Source organism: Crocodylus porosus, unplaced genomic scaffold (assembly GCF_001723895.1).
Source record: "Crocodylus porosus isolate Cpor-Errol unplaced genomic scaffold, CroPor_comp1, whole genome shotgun sequence".
Taxonomy (NCBI): Eukaryota; Metazoa; Chordata; order Crocodylia; family Crocodylidae; genus Crocodylus; species Crocodylus porosus.
The window spans coordinates 35,499,965-35,522,726 of NW_017728909.1; the positions used below are offsets into that span (position 1 = coordinate 35,499,965).

The 22,762-nt window shown below is 45.7% G+C and overlaps 2 protein-coding genes across 4 annotated transcripts in view; one reads left to right on the forward strand and one right to left on the reverse strand.

The window, feature by feature from the left end:
* The window catches only part of CDC20B (cell division cycle 20B), a gene marked incomplete at its 5' end in the record, with an annotated part of 75,706 nt that overhangs the window by 46,724 nt on the left and 6,220 nt on the right, over positions 1-22,762 (reverse strand). The window contains one exon of the mRNA XM_019531696.1: positions 9,954-10,010. Within this exon, the coding sequence (XP_019387241.1) occupies positions 9,954-10,010 (57 nt within the window). The remainder of the gene's footprint in view (positions 1-9,953; positions 10,011-22,762) is intronic.
* On the forward strand, positions 17,874-21,389 carry GPX8 (glutathione peroxidase 8 (putative)). 3 transcript variants are annotated; one of them, XM_019532061.1, is made up of 3 exons: positions 17,874-18,103; positions 18,689-18,946; positions 20,897-21,285. In XM_019532061.1, exons 1-3 carry the CDS (start codon positions 17,900-17,902, stop codon positions 20,963-20,965), a joined length of 531 nt encoding a protein of 176 aa, XP_019387606.1. In that variant the 5' UTR covers positions 17,874-17,899; the 3' UTR covers positions 20,966-21,285. The 3 variants fall into 3 exon arrangements, with proteins under 3 accessions (XP_019387606.1, XP_019387605.1, XP_019387607.1); XM_019532060.1 differs by having other exon boundaries at positions 17,876-18,103; positions 18,689-18,950; positions 20,897-21,389; XM_019532062.1 differs by lacking the exon at positions 18,689-18,946 and having other exon boundaries at positions 17,878-18,103.

Here is a 22,762-nt window from a genome sequence, read left to right on the forward strand (position 1 = left end):
CAGCCCTTTAAGGAAAAAAAGAACCAAGAAAAACCCCAGGACTCACAGCTGCAGCAGCCTCAGGGTTTCAGGGGGCTTGTGCAGAGCCCCTCATAAAGCATGGGACAGTGGGGAGCAGTGGGGATCACCTCCTGCCAGGCAGAAACAGCAAGTCCAGGGTTTATCTGGGGTGTTTATTTCTTAAAGGGCCAGAGCTGCAGCAGGTGAGGCAGTCATGGGGGGGATTGGGACAGTGGGGGAGGGTCGGGGGCCCCCCATGCAGTTGGGGGCAGCGGGGATTGCCCCCTCACCCCACCCAGCAGCATCTGGTGAGTCAGGGCTTTTTTTTGTTTTTCAAAGTGCCGGGACCTGGGGCAGGCAGGGCAGCAATTGCCGGGCTGGGAGAGCAGGCAGGGGATGGGCCTGTATGATTCATAGATTTAGCAGCAGCCCAGTGAGTGGTGCTTTTTTTTAAAGGGACAGCAGGTGGGGCAGCAGCCAAATCTCCAAATCTGATTTGGCCAAAACAATTCAGGACAGTGATTCAAATTACTGAATCAAATCAGTGTCCCCCGAATCAGCTGAATCCAAAGTGAATACTAGCTGCTTCTCATAGGCCTACTAATTAGCTCCGCAGGAAAGCGTCAATGTCTACGCATGTGCTCCTATTAAGGCACAGTAAATTAATTAACTTTGCTGTAGGATAGTACTGTCTGGGACCTGTGCTGAAATCAACGTGTAGACGGTGACCCGAGCTGGCTGGGCTGTGAGGGTGCTACAGAGCAGGGGATGCTTGCTGGCTAGCCCCACCCTATAGCACCCTCGTGCTCCAGCCAGCTCCTCTGCAACATGTTGACCCAGGGTGGAGCAGCCCTGGGCTGGCAGGCTGACCCACCCAGGCTCCCTGCCAGCTGGGTCTGATCCACCTGGATAAATGTGCTGAGGTCCTGGGCACATGTGTAAATGCTGTGCCTGGGAGCAATAAACTCCATCATGAAATGTACCAGAGTTCATTGCTACATGTTAATTGCATATGTAGATGCACCCTGTTAGATGAAATTAGGACTATGAAAAACTAGGGCCCTTGTACATGTACTTGGCATTTAGTTGCTAAAAATGTTCCTGGTTTAACTTTTCTTTCTTAGTTTCAGACAGCTAAATAAGTAACATGGACATGATTTACTATGCAATGGCTTATTACGCTATAACTAAATGCTCTAGGGCAGTGTTTCTTAACCCATGATATGCATACCTCTGGGGGTACGTGAGACATGGGCAGCAGGTACACGGGTGCTGCGTTTTGGTCTTTGCCTGCTAGGGCTGGAAGTTCTGGCTGCTGCCCCTCCCACCATGTGCACTGGGGCTTTCATTCCCAAGCATCAGTGTGCCAGAGGATAGGGAGGGGAGGCCCTGTGCAGGCAGCTTTGCCCCAGGCCGCAGTAGAAAATGTGGGACTGTACTGGGGGGCATGTCAGAACAATTTTACCCTCCTGCTTTTCAGTACTACTTTACTGCCAGGTGGCATTTTAGCACACGATTTGATATTTTGGTTGGTTTATTTTCTTGGGTTGTGCCAGGTTGCTTCTTTGCGGGGAACTGTTAGCAGTTTTGTTTGAGACACTTAGGGCTACACAAGGGTACACAAAGGGTCTGGCTCCCCGCCCCCGCCTCTGTGTGTTGGCATCTGGGTATCATGTACCCAGGTTACCCTGGCTAAAGACTGAATAGAAATATTACTACAGGAATTTTTATGTAAAACAGAAAGAATCCTGTGTCTCCTGTCATTTGTATCCTCACATCAAATAGCAGGATTTTTGCCAAAGCTGAGAACCAACGTGGGGGTGGCCTGGGGTTCTTATTGAGATTGATTAAGTTTCCTTAGCTACTAGGGATCTCCGTGCCCAGGACAACTTTCCCCAAAGTGGGGTTGGGGGGGCCATGATCAGCCTACTCCAACTCCCTCTCCTCCTCCCCGCATCACTACACACTGGCTAGCATGAGCTAACACCCCCCACACTCACACGTCAGGGGCATGGCATGGGTTGAGGTGAAGAAAGAAACAGCCCAGGCTCAATGAAACGAATGCTACATGTTAGCTTTCTCTTCCAGAATTGGCAAAAGCCTGCTTAGCTGAGACTTGCACTTGGCAAGCCATGCACTTTATTTGCTCTGTTCATCAGTCACCCCCCCACCCCCATTTCTGAAGTTCCAAGAACATTTCACTTGCAAAATTCCCTGCCAGACCCCCCTCTGCCTGGGGCTGGGGCTGTGGGGGACCCCCTGCTCACAGTGAGTGGCCTGGTCTCACCATCCACTGTTCTGGGGTTCCCCAGGCCACATGCTAGGGTTTGCTTACTGAATTTCAAACTGCCTGCCTCTACTGAAGGTCAAGAAACATCTGCACCACACAGCCCCTCTTCCCCACTGCCCATGGTGGTGTGGGGAAGGGACCCCTGGCTGGCACTGTGGTCGGTGTCAGGGGGAACTGTCCTGGCAATGAGGGAACTGCCTGGGTGACCAGTGGGGGTCACCCTAAAACCAGCACCCCAGCAAAGCTAATAGACGAGGCATGAAGCCCTTGGTGTGCACCCCCATTGGAAAGCCCAATGGACTGTGTGGTGCCAAAGGGTGGCAAAGGGTGTGGGGGCAGTGCTGGCATAGGCAGCTTCCCTGTCACCCAGGAATATTGGCAACTCCATTAATCCCCAAAGACTGTAAGGGAGCAAGAATGCCTATAGCTTGGATGGAACCCCATTTTGGGGCTTTAAAATAGATTCTGTCAAAAACTGCGGGGGGGGACAAGAAAGAACAGATTTGGCAATAGTTTGGTGGCCAGCCAGCCAGGGTAGGGTAGGGTACAGCTTCCTGAGATTACAGGTTGATATCTTTTCTAGGCCACCTGACACCATGCCCGTGTGCCACCAGGGGACTCTCCTGGACATTGCTGACCAGAGTCTTGCCTGGCCCAAAACACAGCTTGATCGTGCCAGGCTGCCAACTAATAGCACCCCAGCCATGGTGCTAGGTATATGGACCAAAATAAGGAACTGGATTTGGGGCTGGGAGTATAACTAGAAATCATTCTTGGGCCACCACACAGCATACCTCTGTGGCACCAGGGGACTCTCCTGGACATCTCTGGTCAGAGTCTTGCCCAGCCCAAAGCACAGTTTGTACGTGCTAGGCTGCCAACTGACAGTCCCCCATGCCTGCTATACTAAGTATATGAGCTCAAATAAGAAATTTCTTTTGGGCTGGAATTAGAGGTGGAAATCTTTCTTTGCCCACCCCATGCCATACCTCTGTGGTTTTTCTAGTTTTCTGGTTTTCCTGGAACTGTTTTTGGGCTGGGATTACAACTGGAAATTCTCCCTGGTCAAACCCATCTGGTCAGGGGTGTCCAAGAGAGTACCCCAGTGTGGCATAGCATGGGGTAGCCCTAGCTCTGGGGTGTAATAGCCACATATAACAGTGCATGGGAATGGCAGATATGCACCCAGTTCTGGGGTGTAACAGCTGCATATAACAGTGTATAGGGAGGGCTGAGGTACACCCCAGAGCTGGGTGAAACAGCCACATATAACAGTTTAGCACAGCCCTTCACTCCTGATCCACAGCCCCCTACCCTCCCAGAAGTGGTGTGCAGTGGGTCCCAGAGGGATCAAAAACCCAAACTGCAGGTGGCAGCCTGGGTTCTTTCCAACCCCCCTCTGACATGAAGCACTCAGCATGCAGACAGCACATGGAGGATCGTGGTGGCACTAGAGCCTGGAGTTACAAGTAAGAGCCCAGGCATTAACAGCTCAGTGGCACAGCTTTTCCCTGCCATATGAGAAACCAGGGTTCCATTCCCAGCCAGGGCCCCAGAGGGTTGAGTTGCTTACAAAGAGAAACCTCCACTGAGGAGTGGGTTCCCACCCCATCAGAGCACCTATGCCTCAAATGTTGGGGGATCTGCTTCTCATATTTTGGGAAACCCTGCATCTTATATTTTGTGAACCCTGCACTTCAAGTCTGTTATTGATTTGTCTCTGTTATATGTGTATGTTCACCTAAAATCCTTTGACTCCTCTCTGTTCCCCTGCTTCCCACCTGGAGGTGCCTGGAGGGGGCGGGTACCATTACCTCCCAGGGTCCCCTTGCCCTCCACCTATAAGTTAGGTTCTACCCTGTTCTTTCCCTATTAAACCCATATGTGATTAAGTTCCAACTGGTCTTCGCTCAGCTCTATAGGGGATAGGAGGAGAGCTGCCCCCCATTAGCGGCTACCCCTCCCATAGCACACTAAACTTGCTAAAATCCCTTCAATTGGAGAGGGGGTACCTCATCTGAGTACCACCCAGGTTATCCCTACCCTCCCAGCCCTGCTGGTCCCCTTCATTCCTGACCTGCCCTCCCAGCCCTGCCAAACCAAAAACCGAAAATCCAGCCCAACAAAAAGTAATTGTAATTAGCCTGAGTCTTGAGCTGCCTGACCCATACCATTTTGATCTTTGTCACAAAGTACATGCAAACACAGGGAGCAATTTTTTTTGGAATCCAAAAAAGTTATATTTTCCATTAGTCTGAACCTTAAACTATGTAAAAAATTGCAAGATTAGCTCCTGGAGTCTTGCTTGAAGTATTACAATAGAGATTCAATGGATTTCCATGGATTACTGAGTGAACCCAAGCAGTACCTGGTGGTGTAATAGTTGCAAAGCAGGGAAAATCATGTTTTTGGGTGTAAATCAGATCCATATTGAAAATTTAAAAGGATAAAAAAAACCCTCATGGAAAAAATTCAGGAGCTAAAAATAAAACATGTTGGAGGTGCTTTAAATATCCACACAAAAAAAAATCTAAAACGATCAACTCGGCTGAGAACATGGATACACAGATGCTATTTAGCTAGCTTAATGGTGATTTTTGTCACACGGACACAAGAAAAGTGTGACATGGTAACAGGAGAGGTGTAATGTGGACAAGTGCCCCCACATACCTTGAGTGCCAAAATCCTGTGTGGGTTTCCCTTACACAAAAAAAAAATCTACATTTAAGATTATATTATCTTTCTCCATTTACATTCTGACTATAATTCGATTTATTTTCAATATAGCAGATTATCCCTTTTTTCCAGATACATTGCTAGCATACTAGGACCCCAGGCTTTGAGCAAAAGCTTCTAAACTCTGCATACTCCACAGTAAGACGAATCATACGCATATATTTTTTACATGTTTTGCCTTCAATCTTTCTTTTAAGTGATAACAATGAAAAAGTTACTGTCTTTTTAAATTCTTCCTTAAAAATCCCTTTATTCATTAATTTTCCTTTCCTTTCCTGTTTCGTCTTCTCTACTGCTCACTTTCTGTCTTTGTTTCTCCTTCCCTAATTTTCTGGACTCCCTCCCCTGCTTTTCCCCATCTTACCCTCAGCTCCTCACAATCATCATTCTTGCCATAACCTTCTAAGCCCTGTTCTCCACCTTCCTGCTCTATCAATGCTTTTTCCTTCATTTTATCCCCCTTTTATTCAGTCATGTTTTGACTTCTTTCTCCCATTCTTTGTTCTCTCTCAAAGTTTCCATACTTTTTTTCTTGGTTATACTGGGAATTTCCAAATAGCTTCTGTTTCCCTGCTTTTCTTTCCCAAACTCAGTATGCCCTTCAGTCCAGCCTCTGCTACAATCCATTCTCTGTACACCTGAAACCTTTAGTCTATGCTTTTGTTCTACTCATCAGTCTGTCCTATTCCATCCCTCTCTTCAGCCAGGTCCCTCAAACAAAACTCTGCCGCACCACATCTCCTACCCTATCACCTCACTACCCGAAATAAACTATATATCCTATGCAAACGATACACTTCTGACCCTATAACTTTTTTCTCTAACCAGTTCCCTTCCCATCTTTCTCCACCTCTCTAATTCAACTCCTTAATCAATGCTCTGCCAAGATCACCTTTCTCCAAATATTCTTAATCAGTTATATGCTCAGTTAAACTTCTGCCCATCCCAGGACATGAACATATTATCTACTTCTCAGTCTCAGTGCATCCCCTTGTCCATAAATCCATCTACACTTTCCATAGTCCTTCCTTTGGTCTCCTAGTATCCCCCCCCACCCCTTCTTCTGGCCTCATTCCAGCCTTTTATCCCACCCCATCAATCAATTCCCTGACCACAGTCAACTGATTTTTTTTTTTTTTTATCCTCCCTGAAGATTATCACCCAAATCTCTGCCCTTGAACTAGCCCTCTCTAAACAGCCTCCTTATTCAGTCTATCGGCCCAGCTCCTGATAGTGCCCACAACACCCCAAGTTCAACCAGGCTGTCCACATTCTATATATCTACCACCCAACTCTCAACTGATTCTTTAACCCCAGAAATCCATGCTTCTGATCTCACAGCCAGCCGCTGTTAATTCATCTTCAGCCCCTCTATGCACCATCTGGATCCCAACAAACTGATCTTCCCCCCATTGTACCTCCCCTTCCCAACAAAAATATATGCCCCAACAAATTTTTCCTTCTCCCTGCCATTCCTTGTCCATCCCAACAGATGGGATATATCCCCTGAGCTTCCCCCCCACAGCAAATGTTTCTACTGCTCAGGCCCAGCAACAACTTGATTCCATGCCCTTGCATGTCTCCAAATTTGCTCGCTGCCTTGATTTCCAAACTGCAGCAGCTGGACGTGTCTCATCAACCTCCTTTGATATTTCCAGGTCTGTGAAGAAGAAGCCATTCTTTGCTAAGCATTCTTCTCTCCATTACATAGAATCCACTACTGCTGCAGCTCCTTCCTCACGTTACAGAAGCTCTTCTGCCTTCTCTTTGATGTAGGAAACGAGTAAAAGGCTCCCTACGAGCAAATACAGTGAAGCAGAGCTGCCTAATGTGCTTAGGGAGCCACCTCTCCCTCTTGATAGGTAATGAACAATAAAAGAATCAAAATAGCAGGTAAGGAGGATAAGTGCATTATAAAAAAAGTTATTTCCTTGCATTAGTGTTCCCCACATAGAATTCAGGACAAATGCTTCCTGTTTTCAGACAATAAAAAGGAGGCATTGTCCACTGGGCAGCCAAGAGAGGGAGATATGTGGGATCAGCAAGAAGAAAGCAAACCTGAAGGCATGTCACTTAGTGGATGTGTCTACACAAGACACTAGAAGTACAGTAGACTAATTCTATTAAGTATTACAACGTCATGGTGATAGCCATGCTAATGAGCAGTAGGATTAGTCGACTGTACCTTAGCATCACGTAAAAAAGCGCGCTGGCACTGCTGTGCAGTAGCACCAATTACAGAGCATTAAGTTTGTACCTTTTATTACAGGTACTAAACTTAATGTGCCATAATTATGGTGCATTAATGCATGTGTAGACATGCCAAGTGAGATGGATGCTGCTGTGAAGAGGAGAAAAACCTGAGTTCTTTTCGTCCCAGTGGGAGTGCAGAACCATTCTCAGTACTCTTTATCCACTATTAAAAGCAAGATGCAGTGAGCCAGCTTCAAGAAGAGGGCTGGAGAAGGGGCCTGGGCAATGCCTACCTGCCAGGTTGGATAAAATTTATTTTTTTTTTAAATTAAAAAATGTGGATGTTTTATTGGGTTTTTATATATTATTTATCATTTTTAATTTTTAAAAATAAATCAGCTTAAAAGAGAATTTGAATTTAATATATCATAGGCTAAGATATAAATTTAGTATAATCTAGTAAAATAATTTAAATAAAATAATATATTGAGTCAATGAGCCTCTACTAAAAACTATAAAGTTAAAGGCCAGTTTTTCTCTATATAAGAATGACTTTGAGGTCAACCTTTAAAAATATGCAATATTTCATGTGCATAGACTTGTCGCAGATAATGTTGCAAACACAGCAAAGATTATAAGAAACTTAGAAAAAAATTGTGACGCAAAGTTTAAATTTATAACATATGGGTGCAATGCTTATTTGATACATCTTTTAGCCAAAGATGTAAGTATTCCAGGATTAAAGGAAAATGTTGAAATTGCAAAATACTTTTGAAACAACCAGTTTAGTTCATTTTCAGTGAAGAAGCTAATTCTTCCCCATGCTAATACAACTGAATTCAGTAGTTGACTGCTTTAAGTAATTTATTAAGAACTGGCCTATTTTGATGCTCATCTGTGAAGAAAATCATGACAAAACTGACGGAAGTATCACAACCAGAACAATCAACACTAAACTAAAGAAAGATGCTGAATACACTAAAATCTATTTCCACAGCCTTGGACAAATTACAGAAAGAATGCTGCTATATTGCAACTGCTGTTGAAATTTGGAAAGAACTTCAAGAAATATTAAAGCAAGAAATACCCAGCAGAAAAGTTAAATTACAGGCAGTAAAGAAGTGGATGGATCAAACACTTACTCCAGCGGATTTTCTTGACAATATTTTTAACATACAGTACCAGGGTAGATGCGTAACTGCCAAACAGGAAAATGCTGTTATGACATGGGCATTTACTAATCACCCATCATTCACCCATCAACCATAATAAATTTCAGAGCTACAGGTGAACCATGCAAGCAGTACATTTCTTTCTGAGGATGTTTTAAAGAAAGTCATACCACTGAACTGGTGGAAATCACTAGCAAAGACCTGAAACCAGAATTTGTGGAAGTGCTAAACCAGCTTTTAACAACAGTAGCCTCTTCTGCAGGTGCATTCAAAGCTGAGGAACTGATTGGGAGTGGAAAATCAGGAAAGCTTGTTTTTTCTCTTCTAGTCTATGAATAAAAAAGGGGAGGAGGGGGAGATACATGAGTTCTAAAAACTTGAAAGAAAGAAGATAAAAAAAATTTTTAACAGCCTGGGTAAAAAAAAAAATTGTCTTGTTTTAAAGAGAATTAGACAAGTAGAAATTTAAGTTAGAATGACTTCCACCCCTCATATTTTAGAAAATTTTCTGCAGGATGACCTGAAATAATTGGTTAAATTCATGAACAAAGCTCATTCTATTGTAAATAACAGTTAATTCTAGAGTTTCATAAATTAGTTGTAAATGTGCACCATGTTTTGATTTTTAAAAAGATTCTGCATCCAAAACATTAACATTTTGTTTAATAAGCTATAACTGTATTGCTTAATAAATTTAATTGTTAGAAATCCTACATTTGGTAAGCTATAAAATGCTGAAATATAAATTATTCACTGGATGGTTACCTTTTTATTCATATTTGTATCAAGCTGCATTAAGATGAAAACCTGAATTTAGTTAAACACATAAAACAAGACCTTCAAGCATATTAAATACAACTTTAATATTTGGATATAGAAACTTTTTGTTAAATCAAAACATGATGCACATTTACAACTAATTAATAAAACACTAGAATTAACTGTTATTAACAGTAGAATGATCTTTGGCTAGTGAATTTAACCAAATATTTCAAGTCATCCTGGGGAAATTTTTGTAAAAAGTGTAGGAGAAAATCATTCTAGCTTTAGTTCCTACTTCTCTAATTCTCTATAAAATGAGAGAATTACTTTTTTTACCCAGGCTGTTTCAAAAATGATATATATATGATAGTTTTGTTATATAGGTACACACACACACACACACACACACACACACACACACACACACACACACAATGTACTGTAAAAACTTAGTTGTAAATCAACACGTTTTGTTATATCAACCATTGAAAATACACCTTTCTTTAAAATATACACGCATGTGTACACACACTATGGACAATTTGATAAAAATCAATTCATTAAATCAGGCTTTTGGTTTGTAGATTTAAATCAGGAGTTTAAATGGACTTGATTTAAAACAATCCACCCTGCTAGCCTGTAGCCTGGTTTTGCAAAAGAGGCAGCTTCAAACGAGGCTGAAGGAGAGGGCCTAGAACTCAGGTCTCCTGTTCGCTTGGTTGAGTGCCCCAGCTACTAGATTATTGGGCTACAAGGCAAAAGTTTCCTGCCCCTCTATTTTACTTGGAGCAATTACTTACACACGAATGGTCTTTGGGGCAGGCACTATCTCCACCAAAGTTGACAGTGTTACACAGCTGCAAAGAGAATGGCAATAACAGAAAAATCAAGCTTTCTGAAGTACAACTCGGATTCAGTGAATGGATAGGTGGAATAGTTGCACCAGGTTAAAAGCAGGGGAAGGGCTTACTACACAACAGCAGATCCACTGAAGTGTCTGTATAACTACTGTCTTCCTCCACCAGCAAGAAGCTAAACCAGAACAGTTTACCTCTTTCATTGTCTCTTAGGCTAAGTGCAGACAGTCAAAAAGCCTGGGGCTGAATCATTTCAATTTTTGTAGGTTAGTCTAAGCTGTGTAGATTGAACTGATAAGCCAGTGAACAAGCATTCACTTTTGATTTCAGAAATGCAGCCACATAACTGCAGTGGCCCAGACCAGGACCTGGGGGCCGCTAAAGCATACCTCCCTGCTCTGCTGGAGCAGATACCTTGGGCCAAGGCTAGCCCACCCACCCTGCAAGGGCAGGGGCTTGTGAGGGAGGTGCAAAGCATCCTAGGATGCTCAGGACCATGAGTTAGCTTAGATTCATAGATTATAAAGGGCTGGAAGGGACCTCACAAGATCACTGGGTCCAGCTCTCCTGCACCAGGCAGGAAAGACAACTGGGGTCAGGTGACCCTGGCAAGCTGACCATCCAGTCTCCTCTTGAAGATTTCCATGGTACGTGATTGCATCACCTCTGGAGGAAGTATATTCCACAGTCAGGACACTAACTGTGAAGAAGTTTCTCCTAGAGTTAAGCCTGAAATGGTCTTCCAGGAGTTTGTGGCCATTACTCCTGGTTTTCTCCAAGGGTACCCCAGCTGTTCACCAAGCCCTTGATGTATTCCCCTGATATAGCAGAAAGCTGCTACCAAATCCCCTCTCAGACTATTCTTTTTTAGGCTAAAGAGACACAAATCCCTCAGCCTTTCCTCATATTGCTTGCTGTGTAAGACTCTGATCGTACGGGTGGCACTTCTCTGGACTCTCTCAAGCTTTTCTACGTTCTTGTTGAAGTGCGGTGCCCAGAAATGGAAGCAGTACTCCAGCTGCGGTCTCACCAATGCTGAATAAAGTGAAAGAATCACTTCCTTGGTTTTGCTTGAGATGCATCGGTTGATGCATGCCACAGTATTGTTTGCCCTGCTGGCTACAGCATCACACTGACAGCTCATGTTCATACTATGGTCTATTATCACCCCTAAGTCCCTTTCGTTCTTGGTGCTAGTCAGTTTGGCACCACCAAACCTGTAAATATGTTGGGGATTGTTTGTCCCCAGATGAAGCACTTTGCACTTCTCAATGTTGAACTTCATCTGGTTCCGATCCACCCAGCCTGCCAGCTTGTCTAGGTCCACATGCATCTGCAACCTAACTTCAAGTGTGACCATGCTCCCCCACAACTCGGTGTCATCAGCGAACTTGACCAATGAGCTCTTCACCCCCACAGGCAAATCATTGATAAAGATGTTGAAAAGCACTGCACCAAGCACAGACCCCTGAGGGACACCACTGGTCACTTCTCACCAGGATGACACAGATCCATTCATTAGAACACTCTGGGTCCTACCTAGCAGCCAGCTTCCTACCCACCTAGCTGTCAGGCAGCTAAACCTGCAATCCTTCAATTTTCCCATGATAACATAATGGGATATGAGATCAAAGGCCTTTTGGAAGTCTAAGTATACAATGTCAACCTCCTCTCTCTTAACCAGGTCCAAGTGGCAAGTTACTGGGTCGTAGGAGATGAGATTGGTAAGACAAGACCTGCCTCACAACGAAGCCATGCTGGCTGTCATTCAGAATCCTACCTTCTGCAAGTATATTGCACATAGACTCCTTGATTAATTTTTCCAGGATTTTCCCTGGGATAGAAGTTAGGCTAATTGGCCTATAGCTGCCCGGGTCCTCTCTCCTCCCCTTCTTGAAGATGGGCACAACATTGGCCTTCTTCCAGTCTTCAGGGACCTCCCCCAAGCACCACAAGTTTTAGAAGAGTTTCACTAGAGATCCCACGATCACTTCAGCCAGCTCCTTCAGCACTCTTGGATGAAGTTCAGCCAGTCCTGCTGACTTATAAATATCTAACTTTTCAAACTGATCATGCACCAGCTCAACATCAATAGTAGGAAGGCAGTCATTCCCACCATGTCCATTCCAAAATTTATCTAGTACGATTTTCCCCTTATTCCAGTTAAATATCAAAGCAGAGTAGTCATCTAGGATTTGTTTTCTCCTGAGTGTTGGTAACCAGCTGTCTTGAGTTGTTAAGCAATGGCCCCACACTTCCATTTGTTTTCCTCCTGTGCCCTATATACCTAACAAGTGTGGGCTGTGTTATATAGTCCTCCTTGGGGACTGTCCCAAGTCTCCATTGTTTTTATGCCTCTTTCTTCATTTTCAAGAGGACCATGATATCCCTATTAAGCCAAAAGGGCTTACAAGCCCTCCTGCTACCTTTCCTCTGCATGGGAATGGACTTGTTTTATGCTTCAAGGACTTGAGGAATGATCACTCTTCATGCACTCCTTTCACCCTTGATTCCTGGTCCCACAGTGCTTCCCCTACTATTGCCCTGAACCTGTTGAAATTCATTTGTTTTGAAGTCCAAAACTTCAACCCTGCTAGGTGATTTGCCTGCCTTGCGATGGACAATTAACATGATGGTTTTGTGGTCGCTGTCACCCAAGCTACCTTCTATATTCAAAGTTGCTCACCAGGTCATCTCCTTTGGCCAAGACCAAGTCTAGGAGAGCATTACCTCCGGCTGGCCCGTGCACTTTCTGAGCCAGGTAGAGCTCTTCATTACAGGTCAGGAAGCAATGCATCTGTTCTGACTTAGCTGAGTGTTCCTCCTAAGAGATGTCTGGGTGTGGCAGGGCACTGTTTGTGCCTGCCACTTTAAGCAGGTGCTTGATTGTGGCAGCCATTTTAGATCCCTGGCTGCCTATATAAACAGTTCAGTTCCCTGCTGGCAGGACAGGCAGCAACATTGCCTGGTTGTGAAGCTTCATGTATCATCCTGGAGGTAAGGGAGGAGCTGTAGGGGATGGCTAGGAGGCTCCTGGTCCTGGGCATGACCTAAAACTGCACCCTGCCAGGAGTGGGTGGCCTAGTGGGGCTCTCAGTGGTGAGGGAGCCCCCAGGAAATGCTAGGCCAGTTACCACACCAGTGAAAGGTGGGTCAGGGCGCCTTAACCCCAGCTCTCAGAACCAGGTGGGTTACCTGCTACTAGGGCCTGGAGGGCAGACCCCAGGGGAGAGAGTGGGGCTAAAGACTCAGACCTGATTGAGAGAGTACCCTTGACTGGTCAATGTTGGGGCCAGGACCGGGACTGTCAAAAGGGCCAGGGGCCCACAGTGAGGGACTCCCACAGCTAGAAGGGCCTGGGATTTCCAACTTGCCTTGGAGGTGAGGCCAGGGCCTGTATGGCCAAAGGTCCTGGGGGGACCACACCGCAGAGGGGAAAATAGTTTCAGGGAGCTAGACAGTCTGAATAAAGGCAGGGTAGGTTGTCTGAATGGAGGGACCTTGGAGGGGTCCTGATAGGAGGATTCTGGGGCCCAGTGTGGGGCCATCTGTGAGGCATGGGCTGCAGTGTAGGGGAGGTATGGAGCTGCAGATAGTGCGCCCTGGCATCGGGGAAAGAAATGGGCAGCTTGCCACCTAATTAAGATCTTCAATTAATTAACAACAAAGCTAGAAGGCAGGTGGTTGGCCCAGAAACAGGTGGGTGGACCAAAGGTAAATCAGCCCCAAGAAGGCCCCATGTTACACTGGGTAACTGAAGTTATCCATGACAACCACGTCCCACACATGCGCGGCCTCTTCCAGTTCTAGAGAGAACTCCAGATCGAGCTCCTCCCCCTACTTTAGTAGCCTGTAGTATATACCTACAGTTACACCTACACCTCTCACCATGCCCTCCTTACCTAGGAGGGAGGCAGAGGCAGGGTTGAAGCTGCACAAGCCAGCACTGCACCAGCTTTTCAGGCGGCTGTCAATCAGACTGGGCAGCAACCAGCTGATGACATCAGCTGCGATCACCACCATGGGAGAGTTAAAAACCCTGGCAGAAGTTGGGTGCAGGGGGAAAAAAGGTGGGAAGCAAGGCACTGAGCTTGCTGGGGTACAACCCAGCATTGCAACTTTCTCCTCCCCCCTATGACACTGTTCCGCCACGGGTGAGCAGGGGGCATTGTAAGAGAGCTAGCAGGACCAAGCTCCCTAGAGAGGGTGTGGGGCTCAGCACTGTCCTGGGGCCCTGGAAAGGCACAGCCATCTTTGAGCTTGTGGCGTGCACAGCAGATCCAAACCTGGCATAGGGCCAAAGCAGGGGCTGACAGCAGGCTGAAACTACAAGCCTGCAGCGCATATTGTGGCTGGTGGAGCCAAGGCCCAACGGGAGGCCATAAGAGGACAGTGCCAGGAGATAGAATGATGACACAACAGCCCTCACAGTAGGCAAGTGGACTGGAGTGTAGTGGAGGCGGAGCCCCAGGACCAGTTACATCAACCTCATGAGTATTACCATCTCTGGGCCAGGGTAGGAATACCACCAAACCCCTCCTTTCTATTACAGATCCATCAAGTCATGGCAGGTGAGTCTGGGGCCTGACCCAGGGAGCGGGGAGATACTCACAGCATCAACAGAGGGCATCACAGCTACATTCCAACCATGTGACAAGTCCCACCAGGGCTCTGTAATCCCTACTAGATCATAATGCCCACTGGAGAGTAGGAGGGCTAGCTCCTCCTGCTGGTTTCCCATGCTCCTGGCATTAGTGTACGGGCACCTGAATCCTCCAGTTGAGAGATTTGATTTCCTATCACATTAAGGGAGAATGATTCCCTCAGCTATTGCAAGAGTGGCTCTCCTGGTGTCCCCAGTTTTGGAGCTTTCTTGTGTTCTGGTCCCTTGGCATGTTCCAGTCAGTGTTTACCTGTTCCCTGGTGACCTTAACTTAAAGCCTTATCTAAAAAATCATCCATCCTGGTCAAGAACAGGGACTTACCCCTCCATGTGAGGTAGATGTTGTCCCTTCCCAGGGGTCCTCTCTCCCTGGAAAGGATCTGAGACAGAAGGTCAATAAACTGATTTAACCTAAATCAGTTAAGTCTGATATTACATTCATCCAGGTTTATCTTAAACCTTTTTGGCCATTCTGATAGCCAAAAAAAAGCGATTTATGTGCACTGAACTTCTGGGCTAAGTACAGACAGTCACAAAGCCTGAGGCTGCATCGATTCAATCTTTGCAGCTTAATCTAAACTGCACACGTTGAACCAAGATGCAAGTGAACAGGCATTCACTTCTGATTCCAGAAATCCAGCCATATGCCTGCAGTGGCTCAGGCCCAAAGCTGGGGGACACTGGAGCACACCTCCCAGCCACTGCCAAAGGGAAGAGAGGTTTTCCCCACCACCCTGCACAAGCAGAAGGAATGTGGCCAGGCCCCAGCCTGGGGCCAGCATGCTGAGGCCAGGGGGAGGGGAGCTTTAAACTCCGCTCCCTGGCCCACAATGGACACCAGCCTGGATCTGTCGGGGGGAGCAGGGGGGGCACCCCTGCCAGGCTTATCCCCCACTCCCTGCTCCCAGCCCAGGCCACCATGCTGAGAAGGGGGTGGGGGGTTAAACCCTATTCCTGGCCTGCAGGGGACCCCAGCCAGGGACTGTCTGGTTGGGAGATGGGACGGCCCCTGCCAGGCTTTTGCCCACCCTTGAGCAGAGTGGGGTGTGGCCATTCCCCAGCCTGGGGCTCACACACTGAGGTGGGGAGAGAGGAGATTAAAACCCCATCCCAGTCCCACATGGACCCCAGTCAGGGTCTGATGGTGGGCAGCCCCTACCAGGTTTTTACCCCCATAGCTCAAGCAGAAAGTGGGGTGCCTGGCCAGACCCCAGCCTGGAACCAGCACTCAGAGGTGGGGACAGAGATGGGTTTAAACCCCCTCCTAGGCTGGGACCCCAGCCCTGGTCTGCTTGGGGGGGGCGGCCCCTGCCATGATTCTGTCCCATGCTCCCTGCTTGAGGGGGAAGGCAGTCCCTGCCAGGGTTTGCCCCCACTCAAGGGGAGGGCAGGGGGTGTGGCCATGCCCCGGGCAGGGGGTGTGGCCATGCCCCGGGCAGGGGCCCACAGGCTGAGGTGGGGAGGGAAGAGGTTTAAACGCCTTCCCTGGGTGCACAGGACTGCAGCCCAGGTCTTCCTTGAGGGGGAGGGGGCAGCCACTGGTCAAGCAGAAAGCTAAGGGAATGACCACAGCCCAGCTGGGGGCTCACAGGCTGAGGCCCCAGCCAGGGTTTACCTGGGGGGGGACAGGCCCTGCCAGACTTTTGCCCCCCACCCACTACTCACCATAGTGGAGGGGGCATGGTTTAATCCCCCTCCTTCAGCATGCCAGGGCATGGCCATGCTCCCTGCTCTCCACTCATGAAAGAGAGAAAGCTCCCGTAAGGGCTGGCCTCTTCCCTCCTTGAGTGGCGGGGCAGAAGCATGGCAGGTGCTGTCCCCACACCCAGGGCAAACTGCAGCTGGGTACATAACCAAGGAGCGGGGTTTAAACTCCTTCCCCTGCCCACACAGGACCCCAGCTGGGGTCTGCCTAGCAGGGGTGAAACAGCCCCTGGTTGGCTTTTCCCCTGCTCCCTACTGGAGCAAAGGGGCAGAGGGTGTAGCCCGACATGGGAGGCCAGCAGAGGGATGGGGCCAGGCCAGCATACTGAGGTGGGGGGAAGCGGGGCTTAAAACCCCTCCCCTCTTCTGCCTAAGAATGCTGACCTGGCTGGTGTTTGGCTATGCCCCCAGCTCCTCTGCTCCATTGGGGAGCAGGGGAAAAGCAACCAGGGGCTGCTTCACCCCTGCCATGCAGACCTTGGCTGGGGTCCCTTGCACGTGGGGGAGGGGGCTTAAACTTCCCTCACTGACCACTGATCTATAGGTCCCCTATCCCCCGTTACCAATACCAGGTCCAGTATGGCATTCCCCCTAGTGGGAGCATGTACCTCCTGCATCAGGTGGAGGTCCTGTACACAGGACAGGAACCTGCGTGAACAATGGGAATTTGCTGTCTGCATCTCCCAGCAGATGTCAGAGTAGTTTAGGTCCCCCGTGACTACCGCTTCTCTAGTCTTTATGTTCTCCGAGAGCTGCCTCAGGAGTTCCAAATCTAGTTCTTCCCCTTGGTGTGGGGTCTGTAGCAGACCCCTACCACCAAATCCCTTTCCCCTTGACCTCCATGTATCCTAACCCACAATCCTTCTACTTTCTCCTCCTCCAATTCCATTTTGATAAGGGTCAATGTATAATGCTCCTTGACATAGAGCACAACCCCTCCCACTCTCCCTACTCTATCCTTTCTGTACAGCTTATAGCCCTCAATGTGTACCGCCCTTTATGTGTAACTTCTGTTCTTAACCATGTTGTATACCAGATTTAAACTGGTTTCTGATCTCTTATACTGGTTTGTGAGTCATTTTTGTCCCTAGCCTTAACATTTACTCTGATTTAGTTTCCACTTACAGTGGGATAGAACAGACAGGCAAATCAATTACAGTGAAAGAGTTCGATACATAGCCAGGTCCCACACATGTATATCCTTTAACTGTCCATACCATATTTCTATTTCAAAGGAGTCAGTTCAGGGGAAATGTTAATTCTTTATATAATTGAAATAAAGATTTAATTTCTCTCTTTCACAATGAAGGACATTTACATATATTGTCAAACCTGGGGTTCAAAGTCTGGTCATGCTGACTTGCGGACTGGGGATGTAGCAGCAGCTTCCAAACCCTAATCTAAGTGTGGGACGAAATGAGGGGCTGGTCCTTTTTTGTTCAGTGCAGAACTGCTGCGGGTTTCATGTTGCAGCTCCTCCTCACATTCCAGGCCTGCTGAGGCTTCTCAATTTTTTTCCAAAATGGAGCCTCTCGCCACCTATCCTTTAAAATGTTCAGTGCCCAAAGCCAGGGTGTTTATTGTTTTCCTGTCCATGGTGTTGTGCACAGTCATGCTCTGTCTGTTGCAACTTAAATTCTTAAAACCTAAAATCAAAGACTTTTATTCTTTTGAAGTGAAGGATTCAAAAGGGAGGATCGTTTCTCTGGAGAAGTACAGAGGCAAAGTAAGTTGCAGCTTCAAACCATTTTTTCTTTGTCTCCTAACTCTTTAAATAACAAGCAATGTAGTCTATTTATATGTGATAAAACTAGCATCAAGAGATGGAGAGACAGAGAGATGGGCTAAGTCCCTTCTCCTTCCGCTTTTAGCAATAAGCTTTAAGTACAGATACATTTTACTTTGTTAGACTTTAAAAAAATAAAAGACTAATAATGAGAATCTAGTAAAATAGTCAGCTAGAATGTCTCATGCACTGAACTGCTCTAACTACGGAACTATTGTGTTTTATTTGCAGTGGTTGAGAATATCAGGATTACATTTTAGAAGCAGATCTAATTAATAAAATGCACAATTATTTACTATGCACATGCCTGAAAGGTCCGATTGTGTTTAGTTTTAAACAAACTTGTAACATTTGAGACATTCTAGGAATGTTTATTAAAACAATGTCTCTTAAAGAAAATATGTTTTCAGGTGCTTTGTTTTATGGTACTTGATATTATGCTCAAGCGGGCATATCTATTTTTTAAGCAGGAGTGGCTGCGTAGTTTCTTTCTTTCTAAATGTTCCACTTTCTATTTCCTTGAAGGCATCTCTGGTTGTAAACGTGGCCAGTTACTGCCAGCACACAGACAAAAATTACATTGAGCTGCAAGAATTACACAGAGAGTTTGGTCCATCCCACTTCACTGTGCTGGCCTTTCCCTGCAATCAGTTTGGAGAATCGGAGCCTAGCTCAAGCCAAGAAATAGAATCTTTTGCCAAGGGAAACTATGGAGTAACTTTCCCAATTTTCTACAAAATTAAGATTCTAGGATCTGAAGCAGAACCTGCATTTAAATTTCTCGTAGGTAAATATTTGCTTTTTGCATCTTATGCTGCATTTTAACTGCATTCTTATTGTTTTAAAAGCAAATGGGTAATGACCTCATTTAAATTGTTATTTTTCTTCTTGTTACAAAAAAATGTTTCATCAGGAAAGTTGTCCAAAGAACTGCATTAACTATGACTGTTCTTAGAATTTAATAGTGGAGTATGACCATTATTATCCTAATATTTCCAGTACAGTTAATTGATGCATAGGCAGAACAGCAAATTCCCTTCTTGCCTCTTGTTTGTCTAGATGTAAATTATGCATACATGCTAGGAGGAAAATATATTGCAGCATTGTAAATGGCTGATCATCATTACCTCAACATGTCATTTTGTGGTCCAGCCTTAAAAACTTATTCATAAATATTCATTACTCATATCATTGAGGCTGTGTTCATTTGAAGTTTCATCCCAAGCTCATTAAAGCTAGCCAAAAAAACTCCATGGAATTCCAAGTGCTTTGAACCAGGCCTGTAGCTTACAGAGAATACACTTACATGAAAGGATAGCCCTAGTCTTGAATTTTAGGTTCAATTTCCTTGGCTGACAGATTTTTAATGTGTCTTTGAGTGATGGTATGTCAGGACAGTGCTAAACAGAATCAGAGTATAAGATAGCTCTAGAAGCAGTATAGGTGTGTTAGGATGCACTTGCACCCAAACTAATTAGTTCTGCTGAGAAGCAAGACTTTTTGTAGCCCAGGCACAGCAATGTGCTAATGTGCCTACCCTGGCTAGCTGCATGGCATGGTACTGAGCTGTGTAGCTATATCCTTAAGCCCAGATCCACAAGGGGCACTTAGCCATGGAGATACTGAGAACTGCCTCACCTATTTAGGTCCAGGAGTGGAATTCACAACACTGAGTTAAGAGCCTTATGTTCCCCACACAAGGAATGGAGAGAGTTATGTGCCTCACAATAGATGTGCATGTCCCCTAGTTTAGCATGCCATCTGCCAGTTAAAAGTGCTGGAGATAGTGTGTAGCTGAAATCCTACCTCTCTCCCAGATTTGGGACTTACCAATAGCCCTGAGTCACCTATTTGAGACTAGAAGTCACAACCCAAAACATTTCCTGGACTTAGGTGCTTCACTTGTCCCTCTAGGTAATAAACAACTTCAGGTATGAGCAGAGAGAGCCAGGGAAAAAGCTGTCAGGAAACAAGTCTACTTTTTTCTGCAGTCACCAAAGCCCAGTTATTAGGTAGTGTAGGCAGCTAAAAGGGCTCCTGAGTGCATGCTCTGTAACTGCTCTTAAGCTCTCCACCTTGAAAGCAACTGGGAGTGGCATATTATCACGTTAAACAAGCCTAAAGGATAAAGGCCTGAGAGGCATTTATGTGCATACATTTTGATAGAAGACTGACTCAAACATTTAAAGTTTTGCACAAACCTAAAACAGCTGCTGCCTTGAGTGAACTTGACATCTCTGCACCTATCTCACACTTAAGGCAATTTAGGATACCAAACTGAGTGTCCATGTGCCTAAAGTGAGAGGCCCAGCCAGTAAATGAACTCTGAGCACACCTAATGCATGCTGACAGCACTGACTTTAACAACACAACAGCCACAGCCCCTTCTGTTAAAAACCAGGGCGGTGGTGGTGATGACTCTCTTATGTAACAGCAGCTAGTAGTTAGGGCAGTGTAAGGACTGGGTCCTAGGCTTGTTTCTTGAAAAGTCTTTGACTTGGGTTGGGAAACAATATAGACATGGCCACAATGTAGCTCTCTGCCGTGGCCTGCTACAAAGAAAGTTCAGAAGAGCAGGGAGGTAAAAATTCTTTCATGTTATCCACCTAAAGCAACAGAACCATGTAACACAAATTGGGGGGGAGGTATCTTTCTTTATTAACCTTGGTTAAGTATCTGATATATCAGACAAGTATCTGGTGTCATTAAAGCTCTCTGATGTTATCCTTACAGATTCTTCAAAGAAAGAACCTAGGTGGAATTTCTGGAAGTACCTTGTCAGCCCAAAGGGTAAAGTTGTGAAATTCTGGAGACCTGAAGAGCCCATAGAAAACATCAAGCCAGAAGTAGCATCTTTGATCAGGCAGATCATCATGAAAAAGAAGGAAGACCTTTGAAAAGGTCTGTCAGCCTGTGAATCTATTTTGCAGCACGTAAACACAACCATGGTACATTCCTGTTAAAAGCTGCTAGAAACTAGACCATCAAGTGTTTTAATTTCTCTTTGGTTTTGTGTCATAATCCACTGTGCTAGTAATTCTTATATCTAATGTAGGTGTCCAACCTTGCAACAATGCAAAGGAAAACCAATGAAGCTAATTGAAATTGCGAGGCACTCAGAACCTTGCAGTATTGGGTTTTTATTTTGGCACAAGTGGCAAAATGTTCTCCATATATTCACATTGCTGGCAATGATTAATAATAATGTCACCAACATGAAAATGCTCAAAAAAGAAGAAAGAGTATTTGCCTGAATATAAAATTAAGCAGCCTATCAGTCTATGGGCTTTGTTTCCCATATATTAGAAACAAGTGTTTTTGATGTTCCAGAATTACTTAAAGCCATGACACCAAGGCAAAGATACCATCCCAGGGTAGTTAGAACCATGTATCACTGAAAATGCCAGCTTTGCAATGTTAACAAAAGAAGGTTGATGAATTGTGAAAATGACAGACTAAGTATTAAAAATGTAAATAGAAAATTCTATGAAGATTGTTTATTAAAAAAAAGAGAAAACCATCACAAGATAGTTTCTTGCCTCTTTGAGTGTGTCTTGTGTATTGCTCTCATTTCTCTTTCACAAAGTGTCCTGAAAACCTGACACTCAATTATTTGGATTTTCTGTATTCAGAATTATTGTAGCTAGACAAGTTTGGATAATTAAGCTTTGGGACCCAGGTAGCAGATAGCTTGAGGCACTGTATGAAGCAAAGAAGGATGGAAGATATAGACAGTTCTAACAGATTCTTTATAATAAATAGCATGGATGGTTATGTGCAACATACACAAGCCAATATTAACAGTACAGTCCCTCCAAGAGGATTATGAGGCTCTTGAAAATAAATCTGGTGCAAGGTTGTACCTCTGCCAGGAGATCTATAGGCAGTTGCTCCTGATGTCAGAATCCTGTATGGGAGCATCACTGGAAACACTGAATCCTTCAGGAGTGCCAAGGGTATCCTCTAGGAGTACCAGAGACCTGGTGGAGGAAGAATTTAGCCCACGTACTCTTTGTGCAATGTAGGTATGAGTAAACAGCACTCATTACATGTGCTGTTACACCCAGTGGGTGCATCTACACGTGCAATTAATGCGATGCAGTAAACTCCTGAGCCATTTAAGCCAGAGGAAACTGCTTGTAGGCACAGCATCTACATGTGCACCTGACCCAGGGCAGAGCAGCCCCAGACTGGGAGAAGGCACAGGGGAGTCAGTGTCTAGCAGCAAAGAAGCTGGCTGGGGCATGAAAGTGCTGAGAGTGTGGAGCCAAGTGGTTAGGCGGAAGGCAGCTCCCACACTTTAGCACCCTAATGCCCCAGCCAGCCCCTGTTACCATCTACACATACATTTCAGTGGTTACTTACTCTGCCATAAGATAGTACTGCCCCCAACAGAGTTATTGTACTATGCCCTAATACGAGCATGTGTGTAGATCGTGATGCTTTACTGCAGAGCTAATTAGACTACTCTGCAGTAAAGCACTCATGTAGATGCAGCCAGCTTTGGACATCATAGATATCATAGACATCAGGGCTGGAAGGGACCTCGGGAGATCATCGAGTCCAGCCCCCTGCCCAAAGGGCAGGAAGTCAGCTGGG